This window comes from Neopelma chrysocephalum, unplaced genomic scaffold (assembly GCF_003984885.1).
Source record: "Neopelma chrysocephalum unplaced genomic scaffold, ASM398488v2 Primary Assembly neopelma1_76, whole genome shotgun sequence".
Classification (NCBI taxonomy): Eukaryota; Metazoa; Chordata; class Aves; order Passeriformes; family Pipridae; genus Neopelma; species Neopelma chrysocephalum.
This window is the reverse complement of record NW_020897737.1, coordinates 384,821-406,509: the sequence shown is the minus strand read 5'-3', so window position 1 is coordinate 406,509 and position 21,689 is coordinate 384,821. Positions and strand designations below refer to the sequence as shown.

General features: G+C 38.8%; 2 protein-coding genes across 9 annotated transcripts in view; both read right to left on the bottom strand.

Annotated features, from left to right (window-relative positions):
* Positions 1-472: 472 nt before the first annotated feature.
* TCEANC (transcription elongation factor A N-terminal and central domain containing) lies at positions 473-12,898 on the bottom strand. Of its 7 annotated transcripts, none has more exons than XM_027689132.1 (2): positions 12,796-12,898; positions 473-1,851 (listed from the first exon to the last, which is right to left on the bottom strand). In XM_027689132.1, the coding sequence occupies exons 1-2, from the start codon at positions 12,848-12,850 to the stop codon at positions 761-763; spliced, it is 1,146 nt and encodes a 381-aa protein (XP_027544933.1). In that variant the 5' UTR covers positions 12,851-12,898; the 3' UTR covers positions 473-760. The 7 variants fall into 7 exon arrangements, with proteins under 7 accessions (XP_027544933.1, XP_027544935.1, XP_027544934.1 ...); XM_027689134.1 differs by lacking the exon at positions 12,796-12,898 and adding an exon at positions 12,503-12,581; XM_027689133.1 differs by lacking the exon at positions 12,796-12,898 and adding an exon at positions 12,507-12,575.
* An 8,189-nt stretch (positions 12,899-21,087) lies between these two features.
* Positions 21,088-21,689, bottom strand: part of EGFL6 (EGF like domain multiple 6) — a 36,860-nt gene continuing 36,258 nt past the window's right edge. Inside the window, exon 12 of one of the 2 annotated variants that reach the window (XM_027689188.1) lies at positions 21,088-21,589. In XM_027689188.1, the coding sequence (XP_027544989.1) occupies positions 21,494-21,589 (96 nt within the window). In that variant the 3' untranslated portion in view covers positions 21,088-21,493. The remainder of the gene's footprint in view (positions 21,590-21,689) is intronic. The other variant, XM_027689189.1, reaches the window with a different exon arrangement.

The following is a 21,689-nucleotide window of genomic DNA, read 5'->3' as shown; positions in this document are numbered from 1 at the left end:
AATAATATATTTATATAATTTTCTGAAATAATCCATTCTCTGATCCTGCATTAATTTCTTAACAGTTGCAGGACACATCACCTTATATTGTAAATCTGGACTGCATACTGATAGACTGTGACAAGTCCTGTTTTCTTTCCAACAGCTATAAAAAGCCAAAGCAGGATGTCATTCCTGTTTTCATTTGCTAGCTGTTTTCTCACCCTTTTACATTCTATTTTTTGTTTCTTTTCCTGTTAGAAATTACCTCTCAAACCAACTTAATAATTTAACACTTACTTGCAAAAAGTGATCTAATTAAGGACTGAATCCTTGCTGAACATTCTGCAATGCAGGCAAGTACATGAACTGCAGTTTTGGAAACAGTTTTGTTTACTGTAAATGAAACTCAGGTTTTGTAAAAGAACTCCTGCTCAATATAACAACATTTCTAAATACTCAGCCCCTTGAGAAAAAAATGCAGCACTTGGAATATTTTTAATGGATTTACTAGTGAATATTTCACTCTCAGATATAGCGTAACCATGTCACAATTTTTTTCCCTCTACTCTTTCATTTCTTTACATATGTACATTACTTAAAACCACAGAGATTTATTGAAGTCATCTTCAAAAATACATTACCAGTTTTTTAAAACTGATCTTGCACTTTTTAGTGACAGCATCTACATAGTATCAATACAGAATTTAAAGTTATAAGTTTCAACAGAGTCACCTTCTCATATCCATGTTTGCAAACCACTTATTAAGGAGGGACAGTGTTACAAACAAATCCATCTGCTGTGATACCACTGCTCTCCACATTCATTACAAATAGCGTAAGTCAACATTTGTTCATCTGGATTCGTGTTTCGCACCCAACTTGGAAGAAAGAGAGTTCCTCTGGCGATCACAGTGACCGTGCAATCAAATTTTTCACAGCGCCTACACTTTATTTTGTTTGTCTGTGTGCCATTAATAACTTGTGGAAGCTGATGTTCCTGAACAGATGATTCTGTGTACAGAGCCCTGAGCTGTTTCAGTTCATCGCTGGCCATTTCCATCACTGTCATTTCAGCAAAAGCCTTTGGGCTCAAAGTCCCTGTAAAAAGGTTATGTTTCAAGTGGCAATTTTTAGGGTTCTTCAGGTTAGAGATTTTACTTCTGATGCAATTTTTATATTTTTTGTCATTTTTAGCATGAAGAGCAAAAATATGTTTTTCAATTTCTTTAGATAACTCTAGACATTTAACAGTTTCTTCTTCATCTTTGGCAGAACCAATCAAAGCTTTGTATAGAAGATCTGTACATTTACACCTAAGAGCTCTCATTAGGTCCTGCTGCAGACTTGCTTCATTAACAACAGATTTAGAATCTTCATTAACAGTGTGTTGCTCCTCAAAAGAAGAAAGCTGATTCATACTGCCTTCTGCATTGTTACATACCACATTTTTAACAGTTTGTGATGGGACCAAAATGTTGGAACTAGTACCACCTAATGCCTCCTGTTGACATGGTCCTTCAGACAGCAACTGCTCTCTAGGAACCACACCGCAACACTCAATTTCCTCTTTCACATACAGAGAAACTGACTGTTTAACTTGCATTGACTGAACACAGTTATTCTTGTAAAGTGCTTTCCACCTTGATAGTAACTGCTTTGCTTTCTTTTTCAACCGTCCGGAAGGGCAGCTCTTGAGTACTCTGTATACAGCCTTGGCAACTTCTGTCCCCTGAAGATATTCTACAGTCATATCAACATCTTCAAGTTCTTTAAGATGATCCTCAATATCTTGCAAATTGTTCTCAGACAGCAGTTTTTCAATACAATGGGTTCTGTGTACGATATTTTTCTGATCAGACATTTTTACACCTGAAAGCAAAAAAAAAATTATCATATTTACTGCATTTATGGCATTAATTCATCTTCTGTATATTCACACAAGGTTTTCTTTTTCATTTCATGCTATTTTACACTATTTTATTTGTGTACATTACTGGGTTTGCCACCATTTTCTTGAAATTGTTTACAGAAGAATTAATGAAGCAAATGCAAAATGCAGAGGAGCCCAGGTCCTGGAAAAATGCAAATGGGCAGGCTAGTCTAACTCATTCCAGAAAAATACTATCAGACAGGAGAGCCCAGAGGGACTTCTGCTGGGGTAGTCAAGTGACTACAAATGAACTCAGTACAAGGCGCAATGACACAGAATAATAGAAAAATCAAAGTGGGTCCAAAACCTTCACATTGTAAGGTGCTTTTTTTGGCTACTGTTTTTGGAGGATTGCAAGTTTAGTTGGTTTTTTTGTTTTGGTTTCATAAATTAGTCATTCCTGTAACCATATATTAAATTATTTTTTTTTCACAAATTCTCATAACAAATGCTGAGATGTTTGGCTATCTGTGGTTTTGTTTCAGCAAAATCTTCAAGTTTCCACTTGGTTTCTCATAAGAAATCCTTTAGATAAACTCAAATATATGGGATTTGGCATTAGAAGACTAACTTGGAATAGGGAGCAATGTGTATCATAGCTCCATTTTCCATACATTTATTTGGTTTTGCCAGTGTATGTTGTAGCCTGTGCAATGGAATTACTGGTAAGTGCAGAAAATAGACACATGCACTAAGAATGACCCAGAAAACATACAAAGTTAGAAAGTTTAAGAAAATTTGCACAGTCACATTGTTTTAGTTAAAATTTTAACTTCTACAGCAGACAGATGAGATACCTGTGAATTGTGATTTTTTCATTTCACGCTTTTTCCTCAAGCCTTTGTTACTTCAAAAGAATAAAATTAACCAGCTAATGAGGACTTGGCATCTGACCAAGAGTTACTGACCTAAATGAGTTTTTCAAGCACCTAATGGAGATGCCAGAGTTTTCAAGCCTTTGGAGTACGTTTTTGTCACCATAACTTGATATTAGGGATTTCTTCAATTAGTGAACAGCAAGTAGGTGAACACACTGTATTGGGAGCTGCAAAGTGAAGTTTTGGGGGTACTCTGCAGAAAGTCCAAGTGAACTGACATAAATCAGTGAAACTTAAGCCCAAAACACCATTCTGGTTCCTACATGATCCTCAACTTTTCACTTGCTATGCTATATCTCTTCTAAAAATTTCTCTTTATAGGTGTTATCAGAGAAAAAATTCAAACTTCTAACTGATGTCCCCACTGCTGCCTTTCTCTTGCTAGCTCTGCCTTCATATTACAGTTGGATTATCAGGATAGGGAAGCTTAGAAACACTGACACCAGCAAAACAGTTTCAAAACAATGACATCTACCAATTTGGAAAATTCTTAAAAATTCTTAAAACTTAAAGACACATCCCTCTATTTTCTTACAGCTGTAGCATTATTAAAGCATGCTCCCATATATTCCAGTGTGTAAAGGAAAACAAAATGGCATTTTCAGAATGCAAACGCCATTCTCATGGCTTGAATAAGATTTTCTTTTGATTCCTTTGCATCAACCCCTTTGACCAAAAAAATGCTCAGTGCATTGTTATTGTAAATTTACACACAAAAAAATGTTGATATTACTAATGTTATTCTTCTACTTGCTGAAAAGGAGAATTAAATGTAGAATGCAGAAATGGATGGTGTGTTAACGTTGTGTTCCTCTTTTCTGCAGTTAGTCCTCTAAATTTATGCACAAAATCAGTGTTTTGTCTGAAATTGCATACTTCCTGATTCTACTCCAGAAAAAGTCATCTGCCTGATGGAGGCAAGGCTAGTTACACACGTCCATATGTAAAGGAGCTCATAAGCAGGGTTCTTGCAGCATCACTGTTTCTATGATGAAAATTCCTGAGGACGGAGTTAGAGGAGGGACAAGTGATACATCTGCGGAATGTGCACGCTCTGTTGCTCTCTATGACCACCAGCCCAGATAATTCATTTTCTGCATGACAGAAATAAGTTCAAACTTCAGGTTTAAACTTCAGAGCCTCAGAACTCCACAAAAGAAAAGGACAGAGAGCATAAGACTTCACTTGTTTCTATAATCCTGAACCACAGACCAACCCAACCTCCACAGTGAATGCTCTGAACATTCACTTAACCTGTATTTGAACAGTGCATTCTTGTCTAACATTTTGAAGTCCTGGAAAAGGCCAGTAATGGCTATTACAGAAACTGATTTATTGCTCAGGAATTTTTAAAACCAGAGAAATAGGATGCAGTTTTCAAATACTTAAATTGAACCCTGTGCATCATCATACTGAAAAGCACATGTAAGTGCATCCTCTCCTCTGTTCTGCTGCAGGAACACACAGAGGCTGTCAGTGGAAAGAGGTGCTTTCTCATTTACAGCTGCCCTCACTAAGCAGGACAGTTTTCTGTCTCCAGAACACTAAGTACCTGACATTAGAAAATTATTATCTGCTGACTTACTGGTTTTCATGCAATCCGGGGCAGAGTTGGTGAGACAGTCTTATGTTTGACCAGTATGATTGTCCTATAACTTAGACTAGTCACATTTAAGTCAAAACAATCGCTTCTAAGGGAATGCTTCCCTCAACATGTACAACTTTATATGAGGTAGGACTGACTGACTCCCTTCAAACTTACTAACCAAACCTAGGTAAAAGTAACAGAAAAAGTAAGTAATCAGAAATACGACAAGATCAGAACAAAATCCATAATTAAATACTGCAATGGAGTGGGATATGCACTGGTAACTGGCAGAAGCACAAGAAACAGCCAGCAGAGAAACAACTGAATAAAGGTAAATAATCAATGACACCAGAGAGATTTCTGCAGGGAAAATATTCTTGGAATGGCCCTGGCTTTATGGTGTGTACCTAGTTTGCAAAAGATTTTAAGATCCTTCAAGATGAAAACCAATATACACTTCTGAAGTATGACACTAGCTATTAAAATATTACACTAACTAATAAATTTCATCTCTGTTTCCAAATTAAAAGGAACTGTGCTGAAAAAAAAAAAAAGTTGTCTGTGCATTTGTTGCCCTATAAATCAAGGAAGGACTGGACTTATCACCAAGGCTGAGACAGGCCATTGTTCATGCAATGAGAAATTAAACATAGACTCCTGAACTTATAAGGAACATATAAGGTAATCAAATGGTTGATCTTACCATTCAAAGGATGAAGCAAAGGTCTAGGAATTACTACTGGGAATCCTGTGTACCATTTCATGTTAAGTCTGAATCAAGCACCAATTTTGCTTTTCTAATCAAGGCACAACATGATTATGTTAAACAACTGTAGGAAAGATGTTTTTCACATTCTTATAGGGAGAAATAAGAAATCACTGAAGCTGTGGTAATACTGCAGTGTATTTTCTAGTGGGAACCCAAGTATAGCAAGAGTGAGTTCTTTCCCACTGAAACTCTTGTTCCTTGAACTCTGATGTTTCTGTTACAAATCAGATAGAACTAACAGTAAGTCGGGAGAAGCCTCAAAACCTTCTGAAGAGAAATCAAGTGTTTCACAGAAACCAAGCTGGAATTCCAAATGGAAAATTATTTTACCACCTGAGGGAGCTGTAGCATAGAAAACCCATGGAATCTTGTGAAATGTGCATAATGAGAAACTCCAGCCTGGGAAGAAAAAAATAAAACAATTTCCCTATGACCTTTAGGAGACTTCACATTTTTACAGTATCTATTTGCCAAAATTTGGCAAAAAACCCCTGTAGAATTCATAGGTGCTAGGATACAGACAGGAGGGAAAGGGTGCACCCCTTATCCAGCCATTGTCCTTTACATTGCTCTTTCATTTGACTTTTTTAAATTTAGAGTTTGACTGCTTTTCTACCTGATTTACTGCAATTTGACAAATGCTGCTGAGCAAATATTTATAAAATTAACTGAATTGTACTCTGTCAGCACTGTTCTGCTGTCTTCCTAATTCCAAGGGACAAAAAATCCAAGACCATTTTCTTTCCTCAGTTATGAAATGAATTATGTGTGTTTGTTAAGGTAAAGATGTAGCAAAGAACAAATGTGTCATAATTTTGTGCAGTACAACACAAACATTCTCACCTCTACCACAACTACACAAGGCATTTCACTTAAGCAATAGAATCACATAATCAGAGAATGGTTTGGGTTGGAAGGGACCTAAAGGTCATCTAGTTTGAAGCCCCCTGCCATGGGCAGGGATGCTATTTACTAGATCATGTTGCTCAGAGCCCCATCCTGGCCTTGGACACTCCCCGGGATGGGGCATCCACTTCTTCTCTGGGCAACCTGTTCCAGTGCCTCACCACCCTCTGAGTAAAGACTGTTGCCGTCACTCCATCACAGAAGGCCACCAGACTGGTCAGGCATGACTTGCCATTAGTAAAACCGTGCTGGCTACCTTGAATTACCTCCTTGTCTTTTATGTCCCTTAGCATATCTTCTGGGAGGATCTTCACAGGAACAGAGGTGAGGTTCACTGGTCTGTAGTTCCCTGGATCTTTCTTTCTTCCCTTTTTAAAAATGGGAGTGATGTTTCCCTTTTTCCAGTCACCAGGGCTGACCACTGTGGCTTTCCAAATATGCATGAGAACATTTGTTTAAATTCCAAGAGTATATTGAAGGTTACAAGGTAGAGATTGGCTCATATTTACAATAAGACTCTGTAATGCTGTGCTGGTGAAGCACTTTCTTGCCAAATCATTAAGAGTCTTCACTCTGACTGCACAGCATAATGAGTCACTTGTGTGTACAAGAATAAATGATGACAATCAATAAAAATCTTCTAAGTCAGTTTGCTCCCAAAAACAAACAAACAAAAGATTAGGCTACCTCAGGTTTAAAATATGGCCATCCTGTAATAATGCCAAGTTGAATCAGAACATTTTTAAACAGTATAATGACTAAATAGGAGAAAACAAAAAACCAAACAAAAAAAACCCCAGCCTGAGACACTTGCTGCTAAATGCAAAGTCAGTCCCTGGCAAAAACACTGGCCTCTACAAAATCATTTGGAGTAAATGCCTTGTCTTTGCTATACACCTTATCTGGTGAAAAGCCATAGCCTATTTTGTCTTAGCACAGATAACCTGAAAAACCAAGACAAACTCAGAGTGCATCCAAGCAAAAAGGTATGAATGTCTTGGAATGGTGAACACCAGTTCTCCCTCATCCCAACCTCAGAAGAAAATCCAAACCACAGCCAATATGAGGATCAGAAGTCAAGTACTCCTAATGGCATAATAAATTTTCTGAAAAATATGTGGTTTATGCTATAGCAGAGATGATGCATAGGACAGTCCTGGAAACACCAGCTTACTTTGAGCAACCTAAATTCCATATAAACAATAAAATTTTAAAATGTTATTTTAAACTCAAGAGTCTAAGCAGAAATCAGAGAATTCTCACAGCCAGCTTCCAGACCCAAAAACAGTCCTTCATCCTATCTGCAGTGGGAGAGCAGATTCCAAAGATGTCACCAAGAAACCATTTACTGGGGCTTTTATTTTATCTTGGCAAAAATCAGAGCTCTTCCTGCCTCTCAGCAGGACTGCCTCCCACCTCTAAAAATTCTGAACTAGACAGAAAATCATCTTCAAAGAATAGCCACATGAATAAAGCTAAGTTAATACAATAAGAAGTGAGGCAACACAACAGCATAATTGCCAGCTGTCTGTGGCTGCAGACACCTCACTGACCAAGAGAGTCACCTCTCGGTCACAGAACCAGAGGCAGCCGAGTGCACAGCACTACTAAGGAGAAATAGCTTTGTTCTGTATCATTTACATCAGTGACTGCTTCAACTACAGTGCTCTTAACTAATCTGGAGCTGTACTGTCTCTGTCCCGTGTTTCTCTCACAGAAATCACTCTTTCACAGCTTTCTTCCTAAAACAGGGAGTTTGCAGGGGAGAAATGGCACAGTGCATCACATTCATGTGAAGAGGTACACAGTAGCCTCCTTTAGAAGGCAAATTTTTAATCCTGGAGTTGCTTCTCCCAGAACCCCCATTTTTAATTAAAATAGAATTCTTATTTTCTTTAAAAAAAAAAGGAAAAAGATAAAACAATCAATAGAGTGCATAATGAAATTCTCAAGCCTCAGGGATCAATTCCAAACTAGAGCTGTCAGCACATTTTTCTAATAAGATCAAACAAACATACATGGATTTAATGAGATAGGAAAAGCTCTTGTCCTTACCAGACTGCTTAGCCACTGGCTTCGTTTGACATCAGCCAGAGCTCAGGAAAAGGCTCAAAATATTACAGCTACACCAGAGGAATAACACCCTCGCTTGTTTCACAGCAGAAATTACTAGATGAGGAAAATTCTTTACAAACTGAACAGCTGCAGCTGTTTTGAGTTCTAGGACATTCAGCTGATGTTAGAGTGGACGCACACATCCCAGCAGAGACTTTACCTTGCTAATGGCTTCTTTTAATAACTTAGTTTAGAATGAAATCAAGTTTCCCTTGAAGATATTTTAGCTTTTCACATATTCTATCTGCCTTAACCATGTGAATTCTTCTACTGAATTAAGTAGGTAACTAGATGAAACCCTGAAAATGTTAAAAGTAATGCATTATTCCTCTGATATCTTTATTTCTATTGATATGGTTGATCTTTTTAATAAAATACTTTTAAGGAGTTAAAAATTACTAAATTTACTTTTAACAAGTTACAGATTACAAGTATCAAGTGGAGTTATTAGCTAATCTCTTCCACAACAGGACAGCTATACATACTCACAATTCAATCTAATACATTATGACTCAGTATGGCAATAGTAAAATGTAAATAGAGTTCTGAGAGATTTTTCATCAACAGTTTCATTGGAAATTATGTATAAATAATGTGTGTTTCTATTTGCTTTAAAATTTGCACCATTTCACATGAAGAAACACTTGCATAGTTTCTCTAATCTACAACCAGATCATTTTTCAGTATTTACTAACTTTATTCTACATCCCATTTCCTAGTTTGGGCACAAGGCCACAGAAATGTTCCATTGGGTTATCTGGTTTTTCAAATTTTCATGACAAAGACTTATCACAGCTGGCAGAGAAATCCCTTTTCTCTCAGCCTCTTTCTAATGCTTGTCAGTATGAGGTACTAGCTGGGGCTTCAAGCAGGTCAAAAGTCAGGCTTTTGACACACAGGGTACATTTTCTAAACGTGAACTTCCACTGTGGCTACAAGTGACAAATACACATCAGAAAAGAAGAGTGTTGAATGAAACTAAAGTAGATGACTCAGACATGAATTAATGTTACCTAGCTATGGTAAAGACACAGATTGTGACAGATGTATTTTGCACTAATTAAGCTGACCTGCTACAGTGCAGTTTATCACAGGATTCAGGCTTTTTGTGCGGCTGCACACAATTTTTCAAAAATTATATAATAATTTTTGTGATTATAAATTAACAGAGTCTTCTGCAAACTAAAGAGTACAGCTTATCATCTGCACCAAAACCCCAAGTTTGTTAGAAATACATCTAGCATTTTCCCAACATGCCTCTATCATGAAGGCAAAACTTAAGCTGGGACAAGCAAAAAATGACAATATCACTCCTGTAGCATCACTTGCCTCAGTACCCAACCAAAACTTCACTGTGTTAAAAATTATTTTTGCACTTTGTGAAATAATTGCTTCATTTCCTAACATTCATGTTTTTACAACAGTAACAGATTTTAAAAGAAAAAATAATTATTATTGTTAAATCCAACAGACCATATGAACAATATTTCACTATTTTCCCACAGCAAGAGGATGCTATAAACATTCTTCCTCACTCAAGAAACCTACCTGGCAATAGAAATATAATCTAAGCAGCTCTGTGTCATTGTTTACTAATTAACTACTTTTATTCAATATAGCTTAGTCTCCTAAACTGTTCATCTGGATGGATGCAAATGTTCATATCCATATTTCACAGAATCTCAGAATATGTTGAGTTGGAAGGGACTCACAAGGATCACCCAGTACAACCCTTAGCCCTGCACAGGAACATCCCCAAGACTCACATCATGTGCCCAAGAGTACTGTCCAACTGCTTCCTGAACTCTGTCAGGCTTGCTGCTGTGACCACTTCCCAGGGGAGCCTGTTCCAGTGCCCAACCACCCTCTGGGTGAAGAACCTTTCTCTAATATCCAACCTAAATCTCCCCTGACACAACTTCAGGTTATTCCCTCGTGTCCTGTCACTGGTCACCAGAGAGAGGAGATCAGTGCCTGCCCTTCCTCTGCCCCTCCTAAGGAAGTTGTAGACTGCAATGAGGTCTCCCCTCAATCTCCTCCAGGCAAACCAGCCAAAGAATTTCAGGAAGGCTGTGACATCTTCAAAGTGGAAACTGGTTTCTTCAACATATATTAACCATATTGCCTTATACAGGTAACAGTTCATGAAGTGTGTGCGTGCTCTCTCTGCCTCTGAACACCACTGGGATTGTATCAGACATCTGGTCTGCTCCCTGTACTCAATGTCTGCGCAAAAGAAGCATTCATAACAATGTCCTCCAAACACTGGGAAATCATAATTCAGAATTCCCAATTCACTGAGATTGTTCTGTCGTAACTGTAGGAGACAGATAATTCTTTCCCTATTTATCCACAACGATGTTACCTCTCATGTTCATGCTTGGTATTAGAGTTTAGATATTTCTCCACTATTTTGTATCTTCCTCTGGAATTTCTTGTTTGGTTAGAATTAATACCATTAATTTTTTAAACCTACCGAAGAGAAGAACATGTTGTGAAGTGCAGGTCTAACACTGGCTTTTAAGTGGTAGTGTGTCCACCTATTTTTCAGTCCTCAGAAATATTGCTTATATCCTCTTGCAGATGTCCAGGTTGTCTGAAACCTGGACAACCTCAACCTAAATGAAGCTTTCCTAAGGTGGATCTCACATCCTCCTTTCAGTGAGCTTTTGCATTGGCACAAAAGTCCAACAAAACAGATTGGCTTGAACTTAGGAGTCGAAATAAACAAGTAAAAATGTACTTAAGACATACCTATCCAAAGTGTATTTGTTCACTTAATACATTAGAAAGAAAATATGAATGATTTTGGAGAGGAACAAGCAATTCTTTCTCTTGAATACCTTTCCTTGACAAAATAGCTTTAAAGATTATTTTTATATAGAGCTAGCAAGGACTTCAATTTTAGCACACTACGAGCAAAAGTAAATGTTCAGTCTCCAATATCTTTTTATGGATAACTGTGCTGACAAATTCATATAAAAATGGAACATGTAAATAATAAAAACATGCTTTATGAACTTCTGTGAGCTTTTCGTCATTTTTCAGATGAACACAGACACTTTATTGCTTCCATGTTCATTTTTTTAGTTAAGCATCAGCTCTATACTATTTCTATTTGTCATTCCATTGCCAGGGCCATACTTAGATTAGATATCACTTTATCGTTCTTTTACAGGATTTCCACTGAAAATTTATATAACTTTTTTCCTTCAAAAACAAATGCTTTGTATGCAGAAGAGAACCTATGTTCCTGACCCCTCTACAGAGATAGTGTGCGATATAATCAAAAGGTATTTGTAAGATATTATTAGTGTCCGCTAAAATTCTATCTGCTATAATATGAATAATTAGATATGAAAGTACATAATTTCAGTCTTGATCAAGACACCTGATGTTCTGGTTGAAATTATACGAAATACACTTGAAATGAAGAACGGGTTTATATATTTAACTATTAAATGTACTACACTGAAAAGTGTGAAGTCTCTAATTCCCTTCAATACTTATGCCCAGCATATGTCTTATCTCAAGACATCAATGCTGCATAGTGACCAACATAACAAATACATAAAAATTCCCATAATAGTACTGTTACTGCAATTTTCAAGGTCAGATGCTTGAGTGGACTTACAGACACTTTTGATATATATCAGAAGGATGATACTAGCAGCAGGTAGCAGCAGCCCAGTATGTATTTGTCAGGAAGCAGCTGAAGCCAGCCGCAGTGACACCTTGTCTGGCCGAGGTTTGGGGTCGGACTCATGGCACCACCAGCTGAGCAATGTTGTAACCCTCATCTCCGTCACTGGCCCAAGAAACTTGCTGGGGATCAGCCTGCAAATCTACCAGCACTTGCTCCCACACAACGGGTGGGCCAGTGCACACGGTAATTCTGATCCAGGATACCACTAACTCTATGGTTTTTCTCCAAATCCTTCATTAAAACTTCACAGAATCACAGAATGAATTAGGTTGGAAAAGACCTCTGAGATCATGCAGTCCAACCTATGACCGAACACCACCTTGCCAACTAGACCATGGCACTGAATGCCACGTCCAGTCTTTCCTTAAACACCTGCAGGGATAGTGACTCCACCACCTCCAGGGGCTGTCCATTCCAATGTCTAACCACCCAGTGAAGAAATTCTTCCTAATGTCCAACCTAAAGTTTCCCTGGCTCTTCATGCCCGTTCCTGCTAAACATCCTCGGACCCGTCTAGCTGGAGTTTGACTGTCTTGCTAGGGGCTGTCTTGCTCGGGGACGAAACGCCGCCCCTCCTCGGATCCCTGGCATGGCGCGGGCACAGGAAGAAATGCAACCACGGCCCTACCTACCGAACCCCGCTACCCAGGGCGCTGTTTCCGCTGTTCCCCGCTCCCCCTCCGCCCCCTCGGGCCAGCCGGGGCTTGCCCCGTGCTGAAGGGCAAACCGGCCCAGTGGAGCAGCGGGACGGTTCGTGTCTCCCGGGGCTCCCCCCGCGCCTCCCCCCCACCGCCAGGGCACGGGGCGGTGGCTCCCCGGACATCACTGAGGAGGGGAAGCCGCACTCCCGCTACCCCCGGCCAAACACATAGCGCTGCCCCCGCGCCTCCCGTGCCCCGGCAGCGGGGCCGGCACCCTCACCTCCGCAGCGGGGCTCGACATGGCGCCTGCCAGCGGCCTCCTGCTCCGCCGCCATGTCCGCGGGCGGGCGGCTGCGCGCTGGCCCCGGCGGTGCCTCAGCGCCGCCGGACTCCGGGCTCGGGAGGCCCCGCTGTGGGCGGGAGCACCGGCGCGGGAGGTTCCCCTGGGCAGAGAGGCCACGTCCCGATGTATCAGGAATATGTGGCCAGCAGGACCAGGGAAGTGCTTGTGCCTCTGTACTTGGCACTGCTGAGGCCGCACCTCAAGTGCTGTGTCCGGTTCTGGGCGCCTCAACTCAGGAAGGACATTGAGGTGGTGAAACGAGTCCAGAGAAGGGTAATGGAGCTGGTGAAGAATCTGGAGCACAAATCCTATAAGGAGCTGGGGGTTGTTTAGCCTGGAGAGGAGGAGGCTGAGCGGAGACCTTACTGCTCTCTACACCTACCTGAAAGGAGGTTGCAGCTGGATGAGGGGTGGCCTCTTGTCCCAAGCAACCAAGTGATAGGATGAGATGGCATAATCTTAAACTTCACCAGGGGAGACTTAGGTTGAACATGAGGAAGAGTTTCTTTACAGAAATGGCAATTAGATGCTGGAATGAACTGCCTAGGGAGGTAGTGGATTTACCGTTCCAGGAGGTGTTTAAGCAGACTGGACTTGGCACTTGCCATGGTCCAATTGGCATGGTGGTGTTCTGTCAGTCATAGGTTGGACTTGATGATCTCATGAATCTGTGATTCTGTTGTCAGAGGGCCGTGGGGGGTATGTTCAGTGGGGTCTCCAGTGCTGTCCTCTGTGGCTGCCACAGGGTGAAAGCATTCCAGAGAGGGCAACAGCTGTGGAAATAACTTGCTTTCCCAAGCAGCCTCAGGTGTGAGTGCACAGCTTCCACTGAGACTGCCATCACATTTTGGTCATGGGTCTGGCACCTGACATGGCCATGGGGTGAAAGGGGCCCCTGTGCAGAGCATGGCCTTCCTCCAGTGGCCCATCACTGTGGTGGAGGGAGCCCCGCCATGCTCTCCTTAGCCCTGAGATGAATGAAAAATAGGTGGTATTCATGTGATTTTAAACATTAACCTCAGTCATGACATGGTCCGTTTTAAGCAAACACAGCTCAGGAAAGGCAGTGCAACACACCAGGTGAGTATCAGCCTTAAGGCTAATGGAGAGCAGAAAAAAACATTGTAAAACTTCTCTTTTTCAACATGGTACTGTACTGCTTTAGGTATAATCAGCTCATCTTTTGGATGACACATGGAGCTGTGCACGGGGTTAAAGAAAAAACTATTATAAAACTTAACACAGTTACAGCTTTTGGATATAATGAAGTGTGATGGAGATATCAGATTATGCGTCAAAATTTGATGTGTTTTAGTTGAAGTAAAGGTATTTGTCATTGCTTTCCTCTTTCACATATGTTTTACATAGGTGTTCAGAATGATTAATACTTACAGAATTTTGGCTCTACAGCAAACGTACAGGTAATGCTGGGGTTTATTCTCAGATGCAGTAAAAAGTCGTTATGATTTTTTTTAATACATGTTTTGGGGCTTATTCACTAATGAGGCCTGTGTTGCCCTCTGCTGTCAGTAATCTGACTTTACCTACCTGAACTTGACAATATGTTTCAGCAAGAATATTGTATACTGCAGACATATCTCTTTTTCCCTATTTTCACATAATGAACATCACCAGTACTAGTCACAAAGGAAAAAAAAAGCCATGCGTTGTTGTATAGGATGTAAAAAAATCACAAATTGCTTAATTTATGAAATTATTGTACCAAATCGAATCAGGTCATCAGTGCTCATTACTGAGTGGTCTCAAACCTTTCGATGCTAGTGATGCAGTGGCTACATTTTACACTGACAGCTGAAGAACCCAAAAAAAGTGCTAATTCTGTTTAATACTTAACTCACAATGTGTTTGTGCCAAGCTCACGAATTTATCACTGATTGAAGACGTGGTGCAATGGCTAGCCCTGGCTAGCTAGAGGCCACTGTTGCAGCCAGGCTTCCTTTTTGCCTTTTCTTTGTGGCTCACACAGCAACAAAATGTGGGACAAAATCTATCCCAAAGAGTTTTATGAAACAAGAGATGACGAATTTGAAGCATGACATGAAGCATGTTCAGAAATGGTAGACTAACATACTAGCAGAACAGGATCAGAACCTTCCAGGTCCAAATATGGATTGTCATCCAATGGTCTATCTTAAATATTTTGAAGTTTTTATGCAGCATTCATATGTCATGAACTCAGCAGCAACTATCATTGCAATATTCAAGAGTTAGCAGTTTAGTTTCAGTTTGGGGCTCCCAGGATAGGGCTCTTGAATGATAGCTTTCTTTAGTATTTCTCTGTTTGTATGGTTGTGAGCACAGTACATATAGGATTCTTCATGCACTCAGCTGGAAATGCCTTGCCTACTGCAAAGGCACAGAGCTCCTTTGGCAGGAAGGCACAAAAAGGAACATGACTTGTTCCTCATGATTAGCCCTCCTCTGAGCAGGGATCAAAGTGGAGGATGTCCCTCCTGGAAGTGTGTTCCTCACTCAAAGAATTGCTCAGGCATCACCATTAAATGGTCTTCAATCTAAGGAATAAGGGATCATTATTCCAGTTTCCCATTTATAGAACAGATCCAATGATGTTTTCTCAATTCCCTATGAAGTAAACCAAATAAAAACAAAAATATGATTAAAATTATATGCTCATTAAATTCATACAGTTGTGTATATGTGTGTAATGATATATATGTACATCTTTGTGTTTACATGGTTTAACAGGATAATATCAGTGCTACTCTAACAGTGACAACTTCCTTGAGACTTCCTTGAGTATTGGCAGTGATAAATATCTGCTTCTCTAAAAACATAGGCTTCTATTCAACGAAGTGAGATATTCTGCCAGCTGATAAAGTATTAAGTATCCACAGAACTAGTTGGAAAAATGTTGGTCAATGTCTGTCATAAGGTTCCTGTAAAGAATAAAATAAGTTTCAAATAAGCTTTCATATTTTTTTCCTAAAACAATGGTTCTATTTAAAGAAAAAAAATCAAAACAAAGTGCTTGGCTATTACTTATTCATAAAATTACTGTTTATATTTTTATTTTATTTTTAAAATTATGTCATATCATGTCATAACAGGACCCATGACATTCATTTCATGGTTCACCACTGTAGTTCTTTCTGGAGGCCTTTCTTCAGTTTAAGGTTTATTTGTTTGAAGGTGGTTATCATGCCAATAAGTCTGAATTTATATTGATTTTAGAGTTCCCAGAAAAAAAAGCCCAAATCTATCTATGATATAGGAATATGATTCAGTTCATGAAAAGGCTCCCTACCTTTCTGCTAGCAAGTGAGGAAAAATATAATGTGAACACTATGAGGTGAATCATAATGAAATGAAATGGAATGTTTTAAACAGTCATCTTTTCCTCCATCCTTAATGATATGTGGAGGAGAATCCTACACAAATGTCGTGTCCATAGACTGTGAAAGTCCAAGAATTGGGCCATACTTTGGGACTTGGACAGATTTCATTTTGTGAGAGTGCCTCCCATCACAGCATTTGGAGTGTGTTGATTCACACAAAGTATAATGTCTTGGGTGGCTGTTCATTTCTAGAGTCACTTTCACGTGTTTAGGCTCTGATCCGGTTCTGAGAGGGAGATGGAAGAGACCCTGAATTTTCTGAGGCTGGCATTGAACTGATGCTGCTTATGTGTGATCAGATAAAACCTTCAACACCGAGCAGTGGATGAGCTTGGCAGTAGTGCTGCTCAGCTCTCCTGGTATGGCTGTCCATGCTGTTTACTTCCATGTCCTGAGATCCCTGTGCATTTTCTGTAACACTGGAATGTCCTGAACTTAGAGAGGATTATGAGGATGATGCACATAAAGTTAACTGGGTAGTGTTAATGAGACATCTCCCATGTGTTTCCTGGCTCTTCCTCCTGGCACGTCCTCCTGGCTCTTCCTCCTGGCACTTCTACCACTATTTGGTGGGGGTATCATGCCACCAGGAAGACCTGAAATTGCATTGCCAGGAGTATCTGTGAAGAAATTCTGCCAGAGTCAGTGGAGTGTTATAAAGCCATCTGAGTAACTTGCTTAGTTAAGTACTGCAGAGTACTTCACTTGAGAGAAACTGAGATAAACAGCCGTCTCTCTCCGTGTCTCCTTTTCTGCTATACATACACAGTGAACCAATCTAATGTTAGCTAGTCAAATATGAATTTGTTGTGACAGCCCTGGGGTTCTTTACATACACACAGTGCCCTTGAAATAGTAACTAGATGTTAAAGAACAGAGCTCTCAAACTACCATGAAGATGATTTAAATCCATTGACGCTTCTCCTGAAGGAACCAGCAAGCAGATCAACTACAAAGTGCCCCTGTATGACATGGTGGACAGCAATGTCAATACAGGAAATATGGGACAAATACATGGGAAATGGATCTGGACAGGGGACATTTACATGCTTGATGTGCTTTTTTTGTCTTTTTCAGTGCAAGTGAGCATTCCAAAGGAAAACACAGTCATTCTCAGATCATTTTCCTTAGAGGTATAAGCTAATTTGGAGCCACTGACTACGTCTGTGATATAAAGATTATTTATTCCTATTCCATTACTTTGCAGTGATCCACAGTTAATTTTCATATCCCATTTGCTTGCACAGTCACTCAGTATCACAAGATTCTTTGCAGCCACCTTTCAGTTTGACTGTTTGAACCATAAAGGCAAACATTATTATCTTGCTATTCCCACTCTGACACACATTTTCAATAGTGCACATAGTCAGGCCATTCTACAAGTCCCCCTTACCTTTAGAAAAGGTGACTGTTTTAACATTCTGGAAGTTTCAAAGTAGAGAGAGAAAATTAGGACTGCCATATATTTACATCCTGGGTAGGAAGATGATGTTAATGAGTAACTCACTGTTAGTGAACATGTGGCTTTCTTGAGTACAGTATCTGTTCTAGCACTTTTAAAATCAGCTGTGAACATTACTGAGTTTAGAATAAAATTAGTGCTTGAGGGGAGAATAGTTTTTTTGTGGGTGAATTTGAAGTATATTGTTTCTGATTATGGCATGTACTTATAAAAGTTTTTATCAGTATTTTGTACCATTTTATCATGTTTGTGACTTCCTTTTTTTATGGTACTAATATAATTGTAAATTGAGTAATTTTTCAGGTGGGAAGACAAATCCTAATGCAGTACACAAAAATACCATGTATTAAGCTATCAAATATAGCAAGAAAATATAACACTGCAGTGAGTCAAAACACAGAGATTATGATGACTGTAATAACCTGCAGTGAATAAAAACTCAGAGATTTAATGTTAAACTGCTATCAACCTGAACTTAAGGCCAGATTCTGATTGCCTGCTTTACCTGCCTAAGTCTGATTTACTGACTCTACACCAGAGGTGTCCAGTTCAGCAAACAGATTTTGGGCATCAAAGTTAAGCACTGATGTTCCCTGTATAGCCAGAATAAAGCAATGGAGCAGGGCAGCCAGCTCTGGAAGATTTCAAGTGCCTGAATGAGCTGCTAACTTTGCTATTGTCTGTCTACAGAACAAACAGTCGAAAATTAAACATGCCAACAAAAAAAATGGGGCTTTTGCTAGTGAACTGCCTCCTGGGAATGATTCTTGGAGCATTTTGACTCCCAAGCTCTGCCTGGGAATCATTTGAGGAAGAGCTTGGACTTGGGCCCTGTCAGACCATGTCTGGGGAGCTATTCAGTGCTCCTGCACACCATCCAACTTGGAGAAGCACCATCTTTTCATGGAAGTAAAAAGAAGTATATGAAGAAAAAAGGATTAAATGCTGTTTTGAAACAAGTCTAGGGAAATATTCTCTCAGCATCAAATACACTTTTTTTGTAATGTATTGTATTATTCTACATAATATTTAGCTTTAAAATATCTCCATTTCATTTGAAATGAATTAATAAAACACTCTAAATGTGGATTTAAGTTAGCTTTAGTCTGAGAATCTAGAAAGATCACTTTTAAAATGATTTCTCAATTATGTCTGAAGAGAAGTTTTTTCTCAGGACTCTATTTGAAATAGAAATTGGTATAATGCATTACAGAAATGTTGAGAAATTGAGAGATTTTTCAGACTGAGTATTGGGCTACTTCCTAAAAGAAAAAAACTTTAAAAAATCACTGAATCCCTGTAGGCTGAATATTCCCCAGCTAAATATTTCCCAAATAAAAATTAATCATCAGTGTTCTCTCTACAGTTCTATTATGTGCTCTTCCTGAAGAACTGGGGAGGGTCACAGAGACCGTATGTCTAACTTTGTTGAAATCAAACTTTAAGGTCAGGTGTTTGAGAGGTTAATAACTATAGAAATCAGAAATTCGTTTCTATTAAAAATCTTCTGCTGTGATGAGCTTTAATGTAACAGTTACCCATATAACCAAGTAAATTATTATTCACACTTTCTTGTTATTTACCTTTTCATTAATATATTGTCATGAGTTTCAACATCTCCAGTATATGCAGGTGTATGAATCTATCATTAACAATATAGAAATTATGAAGTAAATATGAACCCTTTTTTAAAAACATAAAAATAACATCTGATAGCTGGAAAATGTTTTTACATTTCTTTCAATTGCAGATTAAAAGAATATGCCTCTGCATTTCCATGTATTCATTGTTGACAAAATGTCTCCATTAGTTCTTTTTTCATTTGAAAAAACATGATTCAAACCTTTTGTTACAACATTCAAGATTAAGTGATCACATCTGTTGAGTAGCTTTTGAAGGATGTAGTATAGATTTGGGTAATTAGCTGGAAGCTCTTTTTTCCCATTAACTTGTAGGCAGAGTACTGTCTCCAAAGTGAATAAGTAGACTTATCAGACCTAAAAGTTATAAATTATGTTATCAAAGTTCAAGCCACTTGATTATAGCACACATGTAACATTCACAAATACTACCAATGCAGTTCCCTTGCTGTCTAAAATAATCAAGCAGATAATGGATTTCACATTTCACAGTAATGGAAAACTGTCAGGAACATTTTGAGGCATTAATGACTGTAGGCTTAATATGCCCTTTAACTGTTTTCATCTGAAGGAGAAACATGTAGCTTTTGCCCTGAGCAGTTCCATCTTTGGAATGAATGTTGCAAACAATAGCAGTTAATTTGGTGATGCGCTGATGTGGTTTATGTGAATGTCTATACAGAATGGATTTATTTGGGTGCTTCTGCAGAAGCTGTCTTTGAATTTATACACAACAAAAAAAGGTTTCACTTTTGCTACTCAGATTTTATTATGCTAGATTATTATTTTTATTATCTGCTATGATGCAAACTGTCTTTTATATGACAATCCTTTGCAAAGGAGAAACAACTTCTGCATCTACTACAGAAGGAATTGCGGCAACTGTTGCAGTTTGTACTGATCTGTGCAAATCATTTTCTTACTTGTTCTCACCTCTGTGTCGTAAAGTAGGCTGCAGTCAGATCTTTTGTTCCTGAAGGTCAGTACATAATGTGAAGTTTCTTAAATGTTAATAATGGTCATTGTTTTTGCACTTCTTTTCTGTACCAGTTAGTAGCATCATCTGTTAATGATGAACATTAAATGCTTATAAAACTATAAAGGGATAATTTCTGAACAATGATTTGTGTGACTCAAAGACAGTGATGACAAACAAGGTATTTTACATACTTTATTGGTAATGAAAATATTCCTCAAAAGCATGGATCCACTTACAACTTGCTTAGCTCCATAAAAAAGGAAATAAAGCTCCTCACTTTCTTCCTGCTTGTTCAGTAGGTGGAATATTTACCTGATGTCTATGACAAATTATTTGTCAATAGAATTGCCTTATTAAAGTTTAGGGCTTGACATGCTTCAAAGACCACAGACTCAGAGGGGTAACAAAATTTGGGAGGAAGGGTGTGCCGCTGCAGGACGTCCAAGATAAGAAGAAACTAACAAAGCCAGCTCAGCACAGCTCAGTAATAATAGGATAGTAAACACTGAGGACCACCAGGTCACCCAAGATAAGAAGCCAGCTCAGCAATGGTAGAGTAGTAAACACTGAATATATATTAGATAAGCGGAATATATCAAGATTAACAGTATATAAATACTGGTCATCTTTTCTCCTTGGTGTGCTAACTTTGTGGCTTTGCCACCTAGCACCCATTTGCACAAATATAAAATAAACAAATACATCAGCTCTGTGTCTGATTGGCTTACTACACACCGGGTGATGAACCCTGATTTTTGGTACAACATACGCACTAAGTAAGAAGTTAAAATTATGTCACCAGAAGTAGCAACATCCTCTTAAATACTGCTTTATGTTCTTGTGAAATAGAAGACTACTTAAGAATAGAGAAGAACTTTAAGAAATAAAAGCGTGTAGAATTTGTAAAAAAGTTAGACAAATAATACTTTAGAAACCCTGACCTTGAATTATAAAATACAGTAGTGTTACACTCAAAGCATGTATTAGAATTAGAATGACTCATAAAAAAGTGTACTCCACACCTTGCATTTTTCCGTTTCCATTGTTGCATTAAGTTCAAGGCACAGTTTTATAGTTTTGGTTGGTTTTTTTTATAAAGAAAAGGATACAAAAATACACTACTGAAAAGGCAAATATGAAAAATAAGATTAAATCCAGTATACTCAAATGTCCATTATCAGGTATCTTCTGGGCATAGACCAGAAATTAGTATAACATTGTCCACTCCAATTTCTCCAGTTTTTCCCTTCCCACGTTCTGACTCAAAAGTGACCTGTCACAAAAAAAGACATGTATTAGCAGGGAAAATATAGATTATCCAAACATTTAGCAACTCTTAATGTTAATTAATTATGAGTCTTTATCTGAGGAAT

What these genes read in the sequence shown, in the direction of transcription:
- TCEANC (XM_027689132.1), bottom strand. Translation starts at nt 12,850, where the DNA reads ATGGCGGCGGAGCAGGAGGCCGCTGGCAGGCGCCATGTCGAGCCCCGC. An exon ending in TGTCGAGCCCCGCTGCGGAG is followed by an intron (nt 1,852 to 12,795) that starts GTGAGGGTGCCG and finishes TTTTGCTTTCAG; the next exon opens with GTGTAAAAATGTCTGATCAG.